The 22,086-nt window shown below is 44.2% G+C and overlaps 1 protein-coding gene across 1 annotated transcript in view; it reads right to left on the minus strand.

The window, feature by feature from the left end:
- Nucleotides 1–22,086, minus strand: part of STXBP5L (syntaxin binding protein 5L) — a 285,752-nt gene that overhangs the window by 116,129 nt on the left and 147,537 nt on the right. The window contains exons 14-16 of the mRNA XM_084835365.1: nt 21,942–21,982; nt 12,161–12,375; nt 3,855–4,027 (exon numbers count right to left, since the gene is read on the minus strand). Of these exons, the coding sequence (XP_084691491.1) occupies nt 3,855–4,027; nt 12,161–12,375; nt 21,942–21,982 (429 nt within the window). The remainder of the gene's footprint in view (nt 1–3,854; nt 4,028–12,160; nt 12,376–21,941; nt 21,983–22,086) is intronic.

The raw sequence follows: 22,086 nt of genomic DNA on the forward strand, positions 1-22,086 counted from the left end.
TCCAATCCCCCATGATGAAGAGGACATCTTTTTTTCGGTGTTAGTTCTAGAAGGTGTTGTAGGTCTTCATAGAACCGATCAACCTCAGCTTCTTCGGCATCAGTGGTTGGGGCATAGACTTGAATTACTGTGATGTTGAATGGTTTGCCTTGGATTCGTACTGAGATCATTCTATCGTTTTTAAGATTGTACCCCAGTACTGCTTTTCCCACCCTTTTGTTGACTATGAGTGCTACTCCATTTCTTCTAAGGGATTCTTGCCCACAGTAGTAGATATGATGGTCACCTGAATTAAAGTCGCCCATGCCTGTCCATTTTAGTTTGCTGATTCCCAAGATGTCAATGTTCAATCTTGCCATCTCATGTTTGACCACCTCCAGCTTACCTTGATTCATTGATCTGACATTCCAGGTTCCTAAACAATATTGTTCTTTACAGCACTGGATTTTCTTTTCACCACCAGACACATCCACAGCTGAGTGTCCTTTTGGCTTTGGCCCAGCCGCTTCACTCTTTCTGGTGCTACTTGGAAATACCCTCTGCTCTTCCCCAGTAGTATATTGGGCACCTTCCAACCTGAGGGGCTCATCTTCCGGCGCCATTTATTTATTAAATTTATATATTAAATTTATTAATCGCCCATCTGGCTGGTCACCCAGCCACTCTGGGCGATGTACAACATATAATGTTGTACATCACCCAGAGTGGCTGGGTGACCACAGAGAATTCCGCCACAGATCTCGGTAAGGCCGAATGCCAGTGCATTTGGCCCCCCGAACTCCGTGGCAGAACGGCCTGCCACCCCCCCCCGCGGATCCCCCCCGGGACGAGACTTACCTGGGGTGGATCTTCTGGGCAGCGGCGGCTCCGGCAGCGGCTTCGGCAGTGGCTGGTCTTCCGACCAGCTGCCGCCGCCATTTCCAGTCTTGGGGGGAAAAAAAAAAAGACGTGATAGGCTACGTAAAGATTTACGTAGCCTATCATGGCTAGGTTTTTTTTAAAAAAACAAAAAACGACATGATAGGCTACATAAATCTTTACGTAGCCAATCACGTCTGACTTAAAAAAACAAACAAACGTGCGTACGCAAATGGCGGCGGCTACAGCCGCCGCCATTTGCGTTCCTTATTTTGGCCCGTCTTAGTCTACGTAAATATTTACGTAGACCAAGACGGCGAAAATAAGGGGGAACGCAAATAGCGTCCGCTACGCTATTTGCGTTCCCCTTATTTTCGCCGTCTTAGTCTATGTAAATATTTACATAGACTAAGACGGGCCAAAATAAGGAACGTAAATGGCGGCTGCCGTAGCTGCTGCCATTTGCGTACGTGCATTTTTTGTTTTAAAGTCAGACGTGATAGACTACGTAAAGATTTACGCAGCCTATCACGGCTGACTACAGGGACTCAAACGGCGGCGGCTACAGCCGCCGCCATTTGCTTCCCTGCTAGCCAGTGGCCGGATGTCTGGCTGCTGGCGGAGCCAGCTGGCGGCTCCGCAGAATCCCCGTGGAGCGGAGCCAGCCGGCCAGGATTCCGGGGGGAGGGACAGAGCACCTCCCCCACCCAGCGGAACCCAGCAGAGCCAGGTAAGGCCAATTTCGTACATCCATACATCTGTTATATTTCTCTCACAGCTTCTTCTGGATTCAAGTCTCAGTTTACACATTTCTCTGATCCAGACAGACTGACTCTTAGAATCTGTAAACCCAAATGTAGCCTGGAGGCAGTCTAATGTCTCTTTGCATGTTTTGGAGTCTTTTACATGAATTAGCTTATCATCATCTAATGCATCACAAATAAAAGCCTTTGCTGTTGCATCTTTCTCCAGCCATTTCTGAGCTTCATCTGCAGATTCTGGTTTATCTTTTGTAATGCTCTCTGAAACTTTATTTGCTTCTAATAAAACAATTAACCTTATTTTTCCACTGCTCAAAGTTGTGGCTATTCAGCTTTGGTAATCTTCCAAAGAAACCTCCAATAGTATTTGAGGCTATTCTGCTAAATGTTCAGCAGCAAAACAAACAAACAAACAAAAACAAAGACAAACAAAAACCCTAAACTAGCCTTCTGTGTGTGTGTGATGGGGGGAGAAAGTGGAAAAAAATCAGAAAACAGTCTGGTGAAACCTGCTCTGCATGTCTGGGCCCCTTAACCTGATAGGATTATTTATCCCATCCAGGTAATAATGCCTCCTGTTAGAAAGGCAATTAGCAGAGAAAAACAAAAAGGCAAAACACAATGAGCATGTTCCAGTCCCACATGCACACAGGCTTTCTTAGAACAATAAAAGGGACCCCACTCTTCTTCAGTGAAATAAAACAGTTTTACTCACAAATATTCTTGCATGTACAATGCAGGTACAGCGTAGAGTTTCAAAGAGTTTGTTCAGTCCATTTTGTGTTCCATTACACCCGCAGGAGCGATAGAGCAAACACATGTGCTCCCAGCAATGGTGGAGATTGGGGGGGGGAGGAGCAAAAGGAAGAAACCATAGGAAACCACATTGTAGGCTACAGAGATCCTAGCTGTGGTCAAAATTTCCATGAACTAACTGCAACAGTGCCCCCTTCCAGTAGCTTGCAGACAAGGTTGCAATATTCCCAACAATCCTATGGTCCCTAGACAGCGTCTGGGGGGCCACAAGATACTTCGGATTCCTAGATTCAAGGTTGGAGACATTGCTCTGACCTCGGAGCTGGGAATCCGTGCTCCTTCACCCTTTCAGCCAGCATGGAGAGAGCTATGCTCGCTGCCTCTCCAAGGTCAGGAAAGCAACCTTGGAGAGTCAGTAAAGCGGGTGTTCTGGTGGGCAGGAAGGGTAAGGGACTGGAGAGGCTGGATACGAGCTATCCTGGGGCCTCTCCAACCTCTTTCCCTCACCCTCTGAAGTGCACCAGCTGGATGGGCAAAAAAGTCCATTTAGCTACAATGAAGAGTGGGCGGTCAGGGAGGCAATGATGACATCTGCCCTGCCTCCTGCTCTGCAGTTGGATGACTATAACCCAACAAGTTCGAAGGCTTATGATCATCCAGGGCAGAAATCACAGGATTGCACTCTAAATATTTTAAAATAATTCACAGTTTTTCTTTGTCCCTAAGATATATAAATGTATTGTTTATGGTATATTTTGTTTATTTTGTTTAAATATGTTTAATTTTAATCATTTTTAATACACTGGATATTGAAATATCCCAGCAATTTTACCCTGATCTTTATATTATTTCTTTTTATCATTTGGGATTAGGGACGATTCCCTTTTCTGTCCATTAAAAAAAAATTGAGATAAGATTTAAACCAGGGACTTCTTGATTTGTAGCAAGTCTTAGAGACCATTCTATATCATCTTTCTATTTATTTGTTGTTAATAATATTGATACAAATCCCAATTTATTATCATATTAAGGCGTTCTTTATTTCACACCCAGTCATTTTATTTAACTACTACTAGTAGTAGTTGTCCATCCACTCCTCCATGACATCAGCAATATTGTTTAGTTCTAGTCCCCACTTGGCCATGAAGCTCACTGGGTGACTTTGGGCCAGTCACTGCCTCTCAGCCTAATCTACCTCACAGGGTTCTTGTGAAGATAAAATGGGGAGGAGGAGGAACAGCTGTCTCAGGTTCCTTACAAGAGGAAAAAAGGCAGGATATAAATGTATTAATAATTATTATAATTATAATAATGAGCTATCAGTGTCCATGGTGTTACACAGTATAATATAAGCAAAGACGGGGTGGGGGATAGACAGGTCTCTGCCCGCCATGAGGAGCTTATATTCTAAATTTTGAGAGAGGAAAAGACAACTGAGGGAGGGGAGAATAAATTTTCTGTCGATCTAAAAGCATTTACCTGAGACATGGGATACTATCCTTCATAATTCCTTCAGATGCCACAGTGTTTGTACTGCCTGAGAGATCTTTTAAAGATGAAGGATGAGAAGAGGCACTTGGAAATGGAGGAGTAATTTCTGCCTCTGGACTAATGATATCTTCCATTTCACTTTGAAGTTGCACCTCTAAAGACTTAAGGAAATCCAAGTTATTTTATGAAACCAGTATATTTTCTGAATAGAAAAATAAATTAATAGGAATACTCTTAGTTGTCTCCTGAATCTATATCTATACCGATGTAGGGGTTCGCCACATGGGGCTTTTATCCTGTGATTGAGATTGGTTACTCATGGAAGTTTGCGGGTCCTTTACATGACGTTGTCAACCTCCAACACCTCTCCCACGCTTTCCAAAAATTTATGCAGCTTTATTTGAAATGGGAATAATGAGGTAATAAAAAGAAGCAGTTTGAAGTGGTTTGAATTTGTCCATGTAAAGAGGAAGTGACACTATAACACAGCACCTTCTAGTAGCTGTATAATGAAACATACAGAACTTGCAGATAAAGCCAATCCTTCCCCCCGCAAACCCTAGGACGTGTGTGTGAAGGAGCCCATCTTAATCCTGCAAAGAATCTGGAAGCAGAAACCCCAGTAAAGTTGTGGGATAAAAAACCTGATGTGGAGAAGCCTGTAGAGCTCGAGATTCCTTTGGTATTAGTTCAGTTATTGTGCAATCCTATACACATCTACTCAGAAGTAAGCCCCAATGAGTTCATGAGACTTACTCCTTGGTAAGTGTGTAAAGGGTGTAAAGGATTGCAACTGTAGAAACCCAGTGCCTTGGAATAAATGTCAACATGGGACACCACCAAAATCCTCCACTGTATCCACATAAGTTGCCTGTTAACCAAAAAAAGTTAAAATGAGATTAGATGAAAGCCAAAAGCCTTGAAATGTACGCTAGTTCTGATTTTCAAGGAAGATTGAAACACAAGATAGATGGCCATAATGTCCTTGTAACAACATTTCTTCAAGGAATACACCTTCATGTATTTTGGCTCCTGGGAGTTTTATGCAAGCAAAGCTGTTATCTCAGTAATTGAAAAGATAAGGTTGCTTATCTCTAACTGTAGTTCTTTGAGTGGTCTTCTGTGCAGTGCCACATATGGGTTTTGCACCTGCATAGACCTCCATTCAGGAAACTTGTATAGCTAGGCTAGAGTTTGGGGGAGAGTCTGTCCACACCTTCAGACTGTGCACTCAAGGGATGTGACTCCTATCGTCCTGCTCAGTTCCAACTTCCAACCAACACATGGGCTATAAAAAACAAAAGTGAAGCAGAAATACAGACATAATACAGAAATACAGACTGCAGTGGGGTTTGATGGTGGGTTGTGTAACTGCACAGATGACAACTCGAAGACCTAGAGTTACAGGTAAGCAACCTATCTTTCTTCTTCATGGTCTCTGTGCAGTCCTACATATGGGCAGAGTAGCATCATGGAGTGAAACTCCAGAGTCTCTGGGACTTTTGCAAGCTTGTAGCACACACAGGCAGGTAGAGAGTTCCATTGCAAGAAATGCTGAGTGAAGACTGCCTGTCCCTTCTTGGCACCACAAAACCAGGGGGAAAATCTAACTGTCTGTCCGGAGACTCCAGGAAGAAAGTCAGCATACAACCATCATCCCATGTATGAAAGGAGGACTCCAAGAGTGTTGACAAATTATGGAAGAAACCCGGGAAATTGATGTCCTGACTAAGACAAAACAGCAGCTTAGGATAAAGGAAATGTGCACTTCTGAGGACTGAACTTAAGAACATAAGAAGAGCCATCCCAGATCAGACCGAGGTCCATCTAGTCCAGCATTCCACATAGTAGCCAACCAGCTGCCTGTGGAAACCCACAAGCAGGACCTGAGTGCAACAGCACCCTCCCACCCATGTTCCTCAACACCTAGTGTACATAGATATACTGCCTTTGATACTGGAGGCAGCATACAGCCATCAGGACTAAGAGCCATTGATAGACTTATCCTCCATGAATTTGTCTAACCCCCTTTTAAAGCCATCCAAATTGGCAGCCATCGTTACAAATTCCATAATTTAACTAAGTGCTATGTGAAGAAGCACTTCATTTTATCTGTCCTGAATCTCTGTCCTGTGCTGAATCTCCCACCAAGGAGGTGGAGCAGGAGCAGGAATGGAGGATCATGCCAAAGTTACCACAGTTTGTTTGCTCTCCTGGTGGATAGCTAGCAGAAATATGACTTTCCAGGACAAAAGCTGAAGTGAGCAAAAGAGGCTTTGTTAACTGTGTTAACGCAACAGATTCCAAGAAAGGTGAGGTGGTGCGTGTGTGCAGTAGGAAGGATACAAGTTAGACAACCCCTTCATGAAGTGTTTAGCTAGTGGGTGTAAAAGTCCAGAACAGCTATCAATCCTAAGAGTGTAGCAGAAACCACCATTACATTCACTTTAATTGCCCAAACTGATAAATCTGTTTTAAGGAATAATTTTAAAAATCCAAAACTGTAGACAGTGGACAGTTCTCTGCAGTAAACTTTACAAATGCTTTCCATTTTGCTGAATATGACACCCTGGTGGACAGATTGTGGGTGGGCTGCAGATCCATTGTGACAGCTTCAGAGAATGAGCTACAGCATCAATCCAAGCCTGTGGAGGTCTGAATGAAGGAACTTGCCCCTGCCTCAGGAGAGAAGGTCCATGTGACCAGGCAGCCAGTGGCAGGTTCAGTCTGAGAGTCACATTACCACTGTGAACCAGGCTGCCCGGGCCACCAAGAGGGTAAGGAGCATGCATTGTGCTTGGCTCCAAGGTGATTAAGGGGATTGGGGAGAACACAAAAAGGAATGTTTCCATCCATCCCCACTCTGCTGCAATAATGTCTGCACTTTTTTTTTCTGTTCTTGCTTGTGGCAAAGACTCCAGTGATAGAAAAGGAGGCTCGTGGAGCTAAGGACCATTCATGGGAGCAGTGAGAACTGTGCCTCAGCAATCAGCCAGAACATTGCTTTCCACCCAGCATTTCAGCATGTTCAGTATGTTTGTTCAGGTAATACACTATGGCTACGTTGTCATGAACTTGGTGGCAAAAAGCATGAAGCACCTAGGTCACAGTAAGCCAAAGAACTTATGGATATGGAGATCTCTCTCCACAGGACACAAGAGGGCATTGATGTGGAGGCCCTTGCAGTGTGCTCCCCAATCCCACCAGGATGTGTCAGTCATCACCATGACCAAGGTGACTGGTGGGGAGAAGTAGATCATGTATGGGAAGGCACTGATGCCCTGAAGGTGGAGGTAGACAGCAGTGACAGCCATGGTAAGGACCCTCAAGGCTGTGGCAAGGCCAAACAGCAGGATCCTGAACTGGAAGCCTCAGTTCCTGAGGGTGAAGAACACTGGTACCCCCTGAATCAAGAGCCAAAGACAGATGGAGTCAGGTGGTGAGATGACAATTTGCAGTCAAAGGTGTTGCTTGGTGACATCAAAGCCCTTGCATCTACTCGATAACATAGGCTTGGCCACAGAGCATGCCTTCTTCTCTGACTGTGATGCTGATTGACAGGATCCTTACAGTGAAGGAGAGAAGGACACTATGTGGCCCAACAAGGACCGATGCCAAGAGAATTGTTGAATATAGAGCACATGCTGATTCATGACTCCCAGTTGTCACGCTTTTGCTCCCTATCAAGGGTGTCATTGATGGCTGCACTGCCATCAAAAGGGAGATCCTCAATACGGTTATCACAGAATAGTAGGCTTGGAAGGGGCCTACAAGGCCATCGAGTCCAACCCCCAACATTTTGTTTACTTTCAACTCCCAGTGAAACAAGTTATTCACAACTTGTTTCAGTGCTGAGGAAAGTAAACAAAAATGGTGCGTAATGTAATTCAAGCAATCATAGATTTTGTGACAAGACATGTTAATTTTCTGTTTTGATGAGTGCATTGCTTCATGAGGCCTTATGAGACATCTTGTTGAACTCTCACTTTTCGTTGTGTAGGTATTAAAAAAAATGGACCTGCTTTAGAAAATGCTGATACCGGACCATACAGGTCTGGTTGTTTGCTACCCTTAGTGACAAGTCTGCAGCCCTCCTTGTCCATGTGAATGGAATGTGCCTGCTGTGAATACTATGACAGGTAGCTTTGAAAATAATGGAATTAGGAGAAGGAAAGTCACAGTCCTTACCCTGTGTTTATTGCAGCCATAAATTGCTTAATTTCATGCAAACTGCAGGTGTAATTTGCACAAATTAAGCAATTTACAGCCACAATTAGCACAAATGACACAAATTGCAGCTGCAAGTTGTGTAAATGGTGATTTCAGAAGGAAAAAAAAAACAGAAATCAAAGAGCTGGCCTGCCTCATACAGATCGAGTTGAGCCAGCTCACAGGTTAGCTAGTTGGGATCCAGGGGTCTGAGCAGCTGAAAGCTCAGCAAATTTCACTCCCCGGTTGGATTCCTCCTACATCCCTAGCTGCAGCACACCAGAGGCTTCTTCCTGAAGTTGTGAGAAGGGTCCTGCTTGCAAGGAGCCCTTTACTCACAAGGAGCCTGCCTCTGCAACTGGGCATTCATTTTCAGTGATTGTTCTGGCCTGCCTCTTGCGACATTACTGCTCTCAGGGGCTAGGTGGTTGCACAGCCTTCATTCTGAGGAGGATCTCCCCTCCTCTTGAGAGGATGGACCCACAGCTATCTCTCCCAGGGGCCCAGGTTCCTCCTGGTTCACCTCTCAGTTTTCTGGCATGAGCCAGGTGTAGTTTGTCTCTGGGAGCTCTAGTTCCTCCTCTGAAGAGGAGTCCTCCAGCAGGGGCATGACAGACATAGTATGGAGAATACACAAGGTATATGTTCTGAATGGAACCAAAGTTGTACTCAAAGTTGAGCCCAGTGTCAAAAATGTAGTGATGGATGAGACAGGTGCCAGAATGGCCAGTGTGAGGTTTGCAGGTGCCAGTGATGTGGAAGCTGGTACTAAAAATGGAAGAACTGAAAACAACATAGGTAGAGGGGCCAATGGCAATTCTTGCTGCTCCTTGTCCTGTCCTGGCTTGAGGCTCAGGGCAAATGGACTGCTGCAGAGGCACTTCCTGGTTAGTCTGAGTCACATCAGGTAAAGGAAGGCAAAGCAGGGCAGAGAACAAGCAAGACAAGGGCTGTCAGGACCTCGTGCTGGAGTATTCTTCACAAATAGGAGGAATTGTTTTCTCCTTGTCTCAGTAAGGTGCAGAAGCTTCCTGAGTCCTTATGGTCCTGAGACCTGAATGATTCTGCTGTTGGCTCTGCCCCCTTCTCAGAAGCTGTCTCAGTCCTTAAGGGAAATTGCCTTACTATGCAGCCTCTAGCTCCTATGGCGTGGAGGTGGGAGCTAAAGCAGGAGGGCAATGTCCCCTGGCCTGGAAAGTCCCAGCGGGATGGATGATGATTTCTTAAGCAGTGGCTCCTTCCTGTCTGAGTCTCTTCTTGAGTTTGAGAGGGGAGTTGAAGCCAGGGAATGTGACACTCCTCAATGCTTGGAGGTGAAGGCAATGGCCCCAGATGAGTAGCAGTGACCAGATATTGATAACCATGGTTCTGAGGCAAAGATGACTGACTCTGACACTGAAAACCTTGTGGTAAATAACATGAGGATTGGTGATAGGAGAGGCTCCAATAACTTGTCCTTCAGTGTATAGGACTGCCATGATTCTCCCCTAGCATATTGAGAACAGGAGAGGTGATCTCAATAACCTGCTGACTAAAACTGAGAATGATATGCTTTCAAAGTCATGGACAGGCTGTACTCTCGATACTAGTGTTTCAAAGGTGACCAACACAGAGTAAAGAGGGATCAGACGTGTCTGGGAGAATGATATCGAGATTGAGCAGGATCACAATCTCAAACAGTATAGTCAACGATGTCTCCTTTGGATGTAGACTGTCTTGCCATAGGCTGACTGGACTTGAGAAACAAAACCAGAGGCACAGATTGCACTGAGGAAATGGGATGTGGGTGAAAACTTTTCTAGAACTGGTGTAGAAGGTGAAAAAAGCGTTCCTGACAACTCCTGCTGAATGGTCTGACTCGAACCTGAAATTGGAGTCAATAGTGAGATTCCACAAGTTGTGTAATATGCTTTGAGAAAACGTCTTGCCCTCCTCCTCCTTTTCTTCCTCCTCAGAAGCAATTTATCTGAAAACGTTACTAACAGCTTAGAAGGCACTGTTGGGGGCATGATTAAGACCTTGGGGGGAGCATTCATTACTGAATGCTCCCCGCACTGATGGTCCTGTCGACACAGGAGCCTCTCAAGACACCGTCCAAAGAGGTGCTGCGCATGTCCCATGAGTCAAGAGATTGGCTGATACAGAGGACATAGCAGCCTGTTTCTCCATTAAAATGCAACTTGACAAAGCTGCTGTGGTGCAAAGTGTTAACTGGTGACTTTGAGCAACTTTAACAGAATCTGCTACCTGAAGTGCCTTCTCCCATGGAAGAGCATGAAGCAACAAGGCTCTGTTTCTTGTGATCTGCTCTGTAAAAGCAGGACAATGCTTACAAGATTCAACAAGATGAGTACCCCACACACAAAGGGGATAGTACCTGTTCTGCAAGAAGAGCACTTGCAGAAAAAAGGCAGCCTCTGAGCCATAGGCCCAAGAGGGATGCCACAAACCAAAAATGTTTAGACCGTTCTACTTATTATTATTAATAATAATAATAATTCACTGCTGAACATTTTTAAAGATATCTTTAAGTGGTTAGAAATTAGTACATAAAAGTAGTTAATAGAGCAAAACAGTAAAACAAGGCTAAATTGAGGCATATAAAATAAGCAGAACAGAATATATAATACAACTAATAATGAAGAGATGAATTAAAAACAGAATTAATAATATTTTTGTAGCAACAAAATAACTGACTGGCTCAAAAACAGTCTGTATTGAGGGACTTCCCACACAGCTGGTCAACGTGGTAGGCATAAAATAAGGTGATCATCACTTGCTTCCATATATAATACAACTAATAATGAAGAGATGAATTAAAAAACATAACATAAAATCAGCAACCAACTTTGCATTATAAACTGTGCCCATACCATTTATCTCCTAATAACTGTTACTGTCAGCCATCAATTAATTGCGATCTCATCTTAAAACCCCTGCTAAATATTTGGCTGTTTGTTACGTTTCAGCCTTATTTATGCCAGCCAACAGATATGAAACATAACATTCAACGGCCCTTCCAGGTAGCAAAATACGTAACAGGTTATAAAATTGCCACAAAGATGAACTACCAATAACAAACAAAATCACAAATTGACTATGTAGAAAAAACTGAATAGATAAAAAGAATGAATAACAAAGAAAAAAGGATAGAAAAAAAGTTAAAGTGTTTTCTGTAGTTTAGAGCCATGTTCCCTGAAAGCTACTGCTATGATGGTCGGAAGAGAATTGAGTGAGAGAAGGTGAGAACATGCATGCAGTCAGAGGGTGAGGATGTAGCTCCTGAGTCCTGCCAATAGTCTAGCCTAGCTACAGATGTTTCCCAAATGGAGCTTTGTGCAAGCACAGAACCCATACGTGGGACTGCACAGAGATCGCGAAGAAGAATGCAAGCTTACTGTGAAGAAAGACAGCACCACCCACCAGAATGTTTTGCTTTGACAGATAACCTGTGGGTTGGTGTTTTTTGGAGAATTAATAATATTTTTGTAGCATCAAAATAACTGACTGGCTCAAAAACAGTCTGTATTGAGGGACTTCCCACACAGCTGGTCAACGTGGTAGGCATAAAATAAGGTGATCATCACTTGCTTCCATTTGACAAGTACTGCATTTGAAAGATATATATGAAAGCTATAGTGATCAGTTGTTTAATGCCTATTTCAAACAACCAGGGTTAGATGCTCTAAACTGCAAGACATAGTTGTGTCACGCTGACCTGGTTTGCATGATCATGGCAGAGTGGCTTATTACCCCTGCCATATGAGCTGGTTGTGTGCTGGGGAGTTTTGCATACCTACCCTTGCCAGCACAGCTTGCCATGTTGTGCAAGCCCAGTGAGGGTGGCCTGTTGCCATGGTTAACAGGCCCATGGGCTGTTTTAGGCTTAGTAGGCACCGTGGCTTATTTCCCACACCATGATTGTATGAACATTAGCTTGCTTATCTGATATGCTATTGGTATTATACCAAGTTTCTCAACTATTCATCTATTTCTATGGTAATTTGGAATCTCAGTTGCATTTAAAAGCTGCTAATCAAGACTTGAAGTAAGGAAATATTTAAGCAAAACTCATGCAAACTTACCGATATTTCAGTATTAACTTCATGTTTGCTTAATCTATAAACAACAACATATGCAGAGCCTCCTGCTACACAAAATATTCTACTTTCAGGACACCAATACATCAACTGGATAGCAAAAGGATCCTCTTCTACAATTTCTCCTGTTGGCTTTCCTTCCAACTTCTGTTTTTCAAACACTTTTGAGGTTTTTAACTTGTACAACATCTGCAGTGTAACTGGAAAATATTGAGGAAATCTATTGCTTTAGATTAAATCACAGTATAATAATTATCATAAAAACTTTGGAAAACATATTGCAAAATGATGTAGCATAGACTGTATCACTAGGATTTTGTGTATTATTTCTGTTATCTGATCTGGGAAATGACTAAAAGGAGACACATATCGTACCAGGAAACATATAAACTCGTGATGTCCAAGGTTTACAAAAAAGAAAGGCAACCTTTCAACATAAGGAGTCCTGTACCTTTAAAAATATACTGAAAATACCCTTACAGTTCTGAATCCAACCCGTGTTCAAATTTATATCTAACATCCAGTCCTTCTTGCAAACACATCACATTAACCTGGACATGATTTTTCAGTGTACAGTATGTTTGGCTAGCTTACCATCCATTTTAAAGTTTCCATTTTAAAAGTGCAAAAATTGGATTTTTTTTTTTCTTACTTTAAATTCCTTTTCTCTGGGGAGGGAGGAGGGCATTTAATATCCTTCAGGATATTCCCTCCTTTTTGGTCAAGAGGCAAGGCCAACTGCTGATTGACTCCTCCATGGAAAGGATGCCCCATGTCCCAGACCAGCCTGGAGAAAAGCAGGAACCCTAAAATCTAGGAGAAATGAATAGGAATGATAATGCACTAACAAGGTGAATATAGAAAATACACAAGCCACACAAACAGAGGAAAACATCTTCAGAGACTTTAACTATTTATTGGAAGAAGGAGCCATTGTGCTTATTGGCCAGAAGCATGAACCAATCTCAAACTAACATAAGAGGCAGGAGAATTATCTCATGTCTTGCTCAAGAACAGGGGTGTATGGTAAGAAAACCCCAACTTCCTCCCACGGAGGCAGGACAGTATTCTTTTCAGCTATACCACAGCAATACTTGGAATGGCCACATATTCAGGTATATCCTTACTACGGGGACCCCTCCCCTGTAAGGGATCAAATGTGGTATCTAACGAGGCAAACATATCCACCTTTTATACTGCTTAGTAAACATGTAGACTGGGTATGGGCAACTTCAGGATGTCCAGGTCCCATTTTCACCCCCTGGATGCCCCTGCAAGCTGCACTCCATGCCCCTGGGGAGCACTGGAACAAATAATAATTTTAAAAAAATTGTGTCTGTAGCATGATAGAACACCAAAAGGGCCACTATGGACACCATTTCCCCCCCCAAGGAATTGTTTTTCCCTGAATTTGGGGGGCAATGGGAGCCAGCAGAGGCTGCAGTTGCTCACCCCTGATGCAGACCAACTCCTCTGTCACTGCTTGACATATCTCATTTGGAGAGAAACTCCTGAAAGATTACTGAATATGCCACAATGCCATTTAGTGTCTTCTGTGCCCATTCTTCATGCCACCTAGAGAGAGTGTTAGAATTAGTATTTTAGAGAACCATCCTATGGTCCCTGGGCAAGCGTCCCAGGGACCACAGGATGGCTTGGACAATCCCTTCTGAGATCGGAGACCTCAGAAGGGGGAGTTGGAGATCCAACCCCTGACCCTTTGTAGCCAGTGCAGGGACAAACATGCTGGCTGCCTCTCTGAGGTCAGAAATACTGACCTCAGGGAGGGAAGGGGGTGTTCTGGTGGGCACAGAGAGGAGATCAGAGAGGCCAGGATACAAGTAATCCCGAGCCTCCTCCAGCCTCCTTCCCTCCCCCTCCAAAAAGCCTGTCTAGAGAAAATAAAGATCAGAGGAGAGGCAAAGATCACCTCTGTTGCTCCTCCCAACCTTCTGGTTTCAGGCTGGCAAAGCATACAGAGGAATCTCGGAAGCCTCCAAGTTCAGGGGCTTCTGAGCAGCGAGGGCAAAGTCCATAGGATTGCCTCCTAATAGATTTTTATACCATTCTTCGTCAATTGATCCCAGGGTGGTTTACAATTATTAATATTAATAGACCCCAGAGCTAAACAGAACCCCCCCACACACACCCTTTGCTGCTTCATTTGCAGTCAGGGAAAGGGTTGCAGTGACACTAACAATGGCTCCTCCTTCCAAATGGAAATAGTCAGATGTCCTTCCGAATGGCCATAGGAATACATAGGACCGATAATAACAGCCCCCCAGGCAGCAGCTGGAGCCCCAATACTGCACACAGGTGCATTAAGGGAGTACCCCAAACATCTCAAGAATTTTGATGCCACACATGCTCCATAGCAATGGCCTCTCCTTCCAAATGGCTATAATATTCAGCTGTTATTTGGAATCACCACAGAAATGCATTGGACTGATAAGAACAGCCTCAAGAGAAAAGTAGGAGCCCCAATATTTCCCATGAGTAAAGTGGGAAGAACATCTGAATATTGTGGCCATTTGGAAGGAGGGGCCATTGCTATAAAGAAATATTTGAGCTCTTGCTGTTTCCTGTGGGGCTGCTGCTATCATTCCAATGTATTCCTGCGGCCATTTGGAAGTACAGCCCATCTGTAAGAAGAGGTTGACAGCTAGGGTGGAGTATCTGTAAGCCTGGAAATAAGTCCTGGTCCTTTTAGGGGCCACCCACCCACCCACACCCATGTCTAGACACCATTAGGAGACGGTGCCTATAGATCATTATGCAAGACTGCCATCAGCTTTTGTTTATTGCATTTTGATGGCTTTGCCAATTTGGAGATGATCGTTAAAAATTGCTGTGTTGGGGTTTATAGGAGTTGTGCCCTAAAACCACTCTGTATTTCAATCTGGAGTTGTTTTCTAAGATAAACAAATGTTTATCTCTTGCAGGTATGTTGAATTGAGGATGGTCCCTAAAATTGTCCAATGTTTTCTTATGGCCATTCTGTATGAACCAATACATTTTAATGGCCATTCGGTGTCCTTTTTAGTATGTCCCCTCACACACACAGCCAGATTAACAATTGGGGTGAGGGGGCTGCAACTCCCAACCCACCATTTCAGTGGGCCCATTACTTAGTCTAAATTCCCAGCTTTCAAATAAAAAAAGAGGAAGTCCCCCTTGCAGAACCTAAGATACGAGACAAAAAGTTCAGGCACAATTCTGTCCAATTATTTTGTGAGAAAGCATACTGCTACCACCTTTCAGGGTCTTTAGCCAATGGGTGAAGTCATTTAGAGATACATGAAGAGTGACAACTTGTCTGCAGAAGGGACTTCCTGGTAAAAAAAATTTCCACCTACTCTTGTGAATGAATGATTACCGCCCACAGGAAGCAACTGGGAAATCAAGAATTTTAGTGTAGCTGTGACTGGATAGTAGCAAATGCAGCCCCAAACAATAGGTAGCAGAAATGACAGGAATGTATGTCCCTTTTCATAAAGTTTGGTAAAGGTGCAATTTTCTACATATAAAGCCAGAGAAGTCCCATTATGCTAAATGGGCTTTAGTCCCATGTAAGAGGGTACAGGATATATCCTCTTACCAGAGAGTAAGTCTCATTAATCTAACGGACTTACTTCTCCGAGTAGACATGTAGGGACTGGGCTGTTTTTACTCTGTTTTTTTCCCCTCTAAGCTCGGCTCAACTGCTCCACCTTAACTGATCTAGTTTAAGAATATTCTTTCAGCATCCCACTATCTCCTCCCATTACTGACAAAACCAGTAATGGGCCATTCAACTTTGCCATACCTTCCCAGGAAGCTGTGTGAGTGCACACTGGGAATTTGAAATGGTGGTCTGTGTGAGCTTTTTGCTGGCTCAGTTACTGGTGATGGCAGAGGTGTTCCCCTGTCCATTCAGCTCCCCTTCCTGGATACCCACCCCTCCGTTGCAGCAGAAGAACAGCAACATACCAGCTCTCCAGTAAGTGAGTGTATTTAGAACTTCATCTCAGGTTTCTTTACGGCTTGAGCTTTTTCTGTGCCTTGCACTGGAGGAACGAAATGGGGAGGGGAGACGAGGCATTTAGGCTGCAATTCTATGCACACTTACTTGACAGTAAGGTAAGGAGAACCTGGTTTTAAAGAAGAACCTAGATATAGTGGGCATTACAGAAACCTGGTGGAATGGAGAGAACCAGTGGGATATGGTCATCTCTGGATATAAACCCTACAAGAAGAACAGTGAAACGTGTACTAGGGGAGGTGTTGCCTGGTACATCAAAGAGGGCATAGTGTCAAGAGGACTAGAAGGGGTATGGCCCTTCTATAGAAGCACTGTGGGTGACAATACCAGGCTCCAAAACTAATTTAGTGCTAGGAACATGCTATTATCCCTCAGACCAGAACGCTCAGAATGACCTTGAGATGGAAAATGAAATCAGGGAAGCCTTCAAACAAGGAAGTGTTGTGACTTCAACTACCCCCACATTGGATAACTGCATATTCCAGTCATGACAAAGAGGTTAAGTTTCTCGATGCCCTAAACAATTGTGCCCTAGAGCAGTTGGTCATGGAACTGACCACAGGGGAGGTGACCTTGGATTTAATCCTAAGTGGTCTCGCCCAGGACCTAGTATGAGATGTAAATATTGTTGAACCTATTCGAAACAGTAATCACCGAGCTATCCGATTTAATATATATTTAAGTGAAAAATTACCCAGGAAGGCCAACACAGTCACATTTGACTTCAAAAGAGGACATTTCTCTAAAATGAGGGTGAAAAGGAAGTTAAAAGGGGAGTCAAGAGGATTAAATTCCTTCAGAATGCTTGGCGATTACTCCAAACCACAAGAATAGAAGCCCAGCTAAAATGTATACCACAGGTTAGGAAAGGCAGCACCATGTCCAAGAGGTCACCGGGATGGTTAACGAGCAGTGTCAAGAGAGCTATTAGAGAAAAGAGAGCTACCTTCAGAAAATGGAAGTCTTCCCAAGTGAGGAAAACAAAAGGGAGCACAAGCTTGCACAAACGCAAAGCAAGCAGACAATAAGAGATGCAAAAACGCATTTTGAAAAGCATATCGCTAACCACATCAAGGCCATCAATAAAGCCTTCTCAGTCTTCTCCCAAAAGAGGGGCTATGACCCCCCTGGCAAAGGCGAAGTACAGGCTGAAGGGGCAGGATTGCAGCTTGAGATCGATAGGCATATGGTCAAGGAACACCTCATTACTTGGAATGAGTTCAAATCTCCAGCGCCAGATGAGCTGCACCCTAGAGTAATAAAGGAACTGGCAGAAGAACTCTCAGAACCGCTGTCTATTCTCTTTGAGAAATCCTGGAGGACAGGTGAAGTGCCAGATGACTGGAGGAGGACTAATGTTGTCCCTATCTCCAAAAAGGGTAAAAAGGAAGAACCTGGGAACTACAGACCAGTCAGGTTTGACTGGTCTGTCAAACATGGAACAGCTGCAGCAGGAAAATGCGTGCCTTCGCTCTCAAATGGAGGTGCTAACAGCAGTGGTGCAAACTTTGCAAGCTCAGGCAGGAGCAGCCACTTCAGCCCCACCCCCGGTGAAGGCAAAATGCCTGGTGACAGTCTGGGAAAAGTTTTCAGGCACCTTGGACCAGCTCCCAGCCTTTCTGGCACAAACCCAACTCTTAAAGCCAGAGGCCTTCCCAGATGATAAGACATGGGTGGAGCTCCTGATTAACTCTCCTTAGTGAGGCCCAGATGGGCCACACCGCTCTGCTGGAGCACAGCCCTCTCTTAGCGAACCTGGCTGCATTTTGCAGGGAGCTCAAGGCCATGTGAAAGCCTTCACTACCAACCGCCCAATAAGGCAGTTGAGACAAGGCTGCCGCCCCCTCACAGACTATATCACTGACTTTCACCTGTTACAGCAAGATCTGGCCTGGAATGAGGTGGCCTTCATGGACCAATTTCAGGAGAGGCTCTCTGATGCGCTGCTGGATGAACTAGCCTGAGTACAACGCCCCACTACCTTGCAAGCCCTGATCCACTTGTGCCTCTGGATTGAGGGAAGGCTGGAAAGCAGACATGCCTCAGTGCATTGCCGGTCAGCCCCCAGGGATGCCACCCCCAGAGAGGCAGAACAAGAGACCCCTGGGAGGGAACCAGTCCCACTGGAAGAGCCAATGCAGTTGGGCAGAGCTTGGTCACACCTACCCACTAAGGAGAAGCAGAGGCATCAGCAGCAAGGGCTATGCCCGGCCTTCTTTGCGGCCCATTATCTGGCCAAACAACCTCACACCACAACCCCGGAAAACTGCCGCAATGGGCCTTTAGACAGGGGTGGTTCAGTCTTCCAGAGGGCCTACCAATCCAGCTCCTCACCCTCCTCTGACCGTGCTGGTCTCTCTGAAGGTCCCTGGATGGGGGACCCTGAAGGCCAAAGCCATGTTGGACTCGGGTTCCACCAGTAGTTATATGGATCTAGCCTCTGCAGACCTGCACCACATTCCTTGCCAACCTAAGCCCCAGCCTGTGTTGGTGGAAACCATTGATGGCCGCTTGCTTGCCTCTGGCCTCGTGGTCGAGGAAATGGTACCTTGGTGGTACCATTTCCTGTATAGGGAGGCCATACAGTTCGACCTTGTGGCAGCCCCTCACTTCCCATTGGTGCTCAGTCTGGATTGGCTCCAATGACATCACCCCTGCATCCAGTGGTTGATGGGTCAAGTATCTCTTGCTTTGCCTCATTGCCAAACCACTTGTTGGGTCCAGAAGGAGCAGGTGTTATCAATGGGATCTTCTCAAACTGGGGAGAGGTAACGAGCGGGGTACCGCAGGGCTCAGTCCTGGGCCCACTGCTCTTCAACATTTTTATTAATGACTTGGAGGAGGAGGTGCAAGGAATGCTGATCACATTTGCAGATGACACAAAATTGGGCGAGATAGCTAACACTTTGGAAGACAGAAACAAAATTCAAAGTGATCTTGACAGACTGGAGCGCTGGGCAGAAAACAACAGAATTACATTTAATAGGGATAAATGCCAAGTTCTGCACCTAGGAAAAAGAAACCAAATGCACACTTACAAGATGGGGGATATGTGGCTCAACCACACTACAAGAGAGAAGGATCTTGGAATTGTTATAGATCACAAGCTGAATATGAGCCAACAATGTGATGTGGTTGCAAAATAGGCAAATGCTCTTTTGGGCTGCATTAACAGAAGCATAGCTTCCAAATCCTGAGAAGTACTAGTTCCCCTCTACTCAGCACAGCTTAGGCCTCATCTGGAATACTGTGTCCAGTTCTGGGCACCACATTTTAAGAAGGATGCAGACACACTGGAGAGAGTTCAGAGGAGGGCAACAAAGATGATTAGGGGACTGGAAACAAAGCCCTATGAAGAGAGACTGAAAGAACTGGGCATGTTTAGCCTTGAGAAAAGAAGACTGAGATATGATAGCGCTCTTCAAATATTTGAAAGGTTGTCACAGAGAGGAAGGCCAGGATCTCTTCTCCATCATCCCAGAATGCAGGACAGAGAATAATGGGCTCAAGTTTCAGGAAGCCAGATTCCAGCTGACCACCAGGAAAAACTTCCTGGCTGTTACAGCAATACGACAATGGAACCAATTACCTAGGGAGGTAGTGGGCTCTCCCACACTGGAGGCATTCAAGACGAGGCTGGACAGCCATCTGTCAGGGATGCTGTGACTTGGATTCCTGCATTGAGCAGGGGGTTGGACTCGATGGTCTTGTAGGCCCCTTCCAACCCTACTATTCTATGATTCTATGAATACATTTTGCCCTGATACAGAAATGGAATTTACTGGAACTGTTGTTGATGTGAAAATAGCATTTACCTGGTATACACATAATGGCAGCAAATTGTGGGTAAATTAATTTGACTGGTTGCATGCCACTGCTATTTTGAATATGCAACCTCAAATTGGCCCAGCCGTACGTTCCTTCATGATGTGGGGTAAACAACCCAAAGTTAACCTACGATTAGTTCTTAGATTAACTTTGGGTTGCTTAACCCGCATCATGAAGCAACCTACATCAGGCCGATCAGAGGTTACGTATGCAAAATAGTAGTAGCACACGACCCTGCAACCTGAGGGTTAATTAAACCGCAATTTGCCACCATTACATGTGAACAGGCCCACTGTGTGAAGGGGAAAGCACATCCAGTTTGCAAGTTGAGGTGTTTGTCCCTAAGGGAATAGTGCCTAACCAAGAACCAGTATAATTAAAAGCCTGTATGAAGAGGCACCTAGGGAAAGCACACCCAGTTCCAAAACTGATGTATCTTAGCACCTTTTTCCTCTGTAAGTGATGGTAAGCTCTTTATGGAAGAACTGGATCTAAATTTTGTTCTACACAAGGTATACCAGTGTCTTGCTGTTGTTAGCCAAAACAACTGATATGCCTCAATTTGTGCTGCCAGATAGCAAAGCATTAAAACAACCATTGCCATCCCCCCTCATTTGTTTTGTTTCTTAAAGCCACAAATTGTACCTAAGCTTTCTTCCTAGCCTATGTAAAATTCACTTTCATTCTGTGCCCAGCTGTTTTCCCTGATTCTAGTACAAAAGAAGAATTATGGGGAAAAGAAAATGATTTAGGGAACACAGTAATTTTTATAAGCTAATACGTTTGCAGATAATGAAAGCATGATTTATCCCATTTCTCTAAGGGCACAATCCTATGCAGATTTAGACAGAAAGAAGTCCTAGGCTGGCTGGGGAATGCTGGGAGTTGTAGGACTTTTTTCTGTCTAAACCTGCATAGGATTGCGCCCTAAATCTATCTATATCTCCCTCGTAAAAATGCAATTTCATACATTGCTCAGAATTAAGTCACACTGTATTCAGTGAGGTTTACTGTCAAGTAAACATGCACAGGACTGTGCTGTAAGATGATTTATATAATCCAAACATGTCACTAGATAACCTAATCCCCAAATACAGGACTCCTGTACCTTAAACAATAGCAAAGGAGAGGGAAATGTTGAAAGGTTGGCCATCTTTGGCTTAGAATAACTACGGAACTTCAAATGAAAAGTTACCAGGACTGTGCAACACATATCTATAGATCTGTCATGTTCCAGTATTTCTGATTTTGTCACACTGAAGCATCTTACTATGTAAGTGGGAAGTGAAGTGGCTCTGTGTATGAAAAGCACATAGCCAAATGGGCTTCCCTTCACAAGCACACTCTTCCCCGCTTTTTACACAACTGGTACTTCCTAGACCTTATCAGTTCCCCCTTTCTAAGCATTCCAAGCATGAGTTGCATGGATGTTTCAGCCATCTTACCCCTTGTATCTCGGGTCATCCACACTACGTTTGCAGGGAATTCTGCATTTCATCCCCCTGCTATTCTTTAAATGGTCCAAAGCATCAAAACCCTCTGTTGTTCTAGGTGCTCCTTTTCCCAATCATTTCAGTTGCTGATAAATCACATGGATGAGTGATAAACCAGAGCATGGTCTATTCCAGCATCAGGATAACTAGTCACATGATGACAAAACCATAATACCTAGAGTGTTACTGTCTTCAGTGCTACTGACTTGTCAGGCAATTCAGTCTTATCCATCCTTAATGAATACTGTGCTGCCAAGATACCCATTTTTCCTTTAGACAGTATTCTACAGCTCATCACTGTCAGGAATTCATTGTCAATACATGAATTTTATTTGCAAGTTTCAACAACTGTAATTAATACCCTCCCTTTCAAATCTGTTTCATGCAGTTATTAATTGTGTAAAAATTATGTTTAGGAACTTACTGGCAGAAGCATCCCAAAATTTTACTGATCCATCTGCATGACTTAAAAAGAATAGGTTAAAAGTCAATTAAAAAACAGGATACAAAACTGTTACTATCTCAATAAATGTTACATGCTTCTATGGAGACTGACACATGCTCTGGTA

This window comes from Heloderma suspectum, chromosome 2, assembly GCF_057233095.1.
Source record: "Heloderma suspectum isolate Gila_16-S chromosome 2, 16-S_ref, whole genome shotgun sequence".
Classification (NCBI taxonomy): Eukaryota; Metazoa; Chordata; class Lepidosauria; order Squamata; family Helodermatidae; genus Heloderma; species Heloderma suspectum.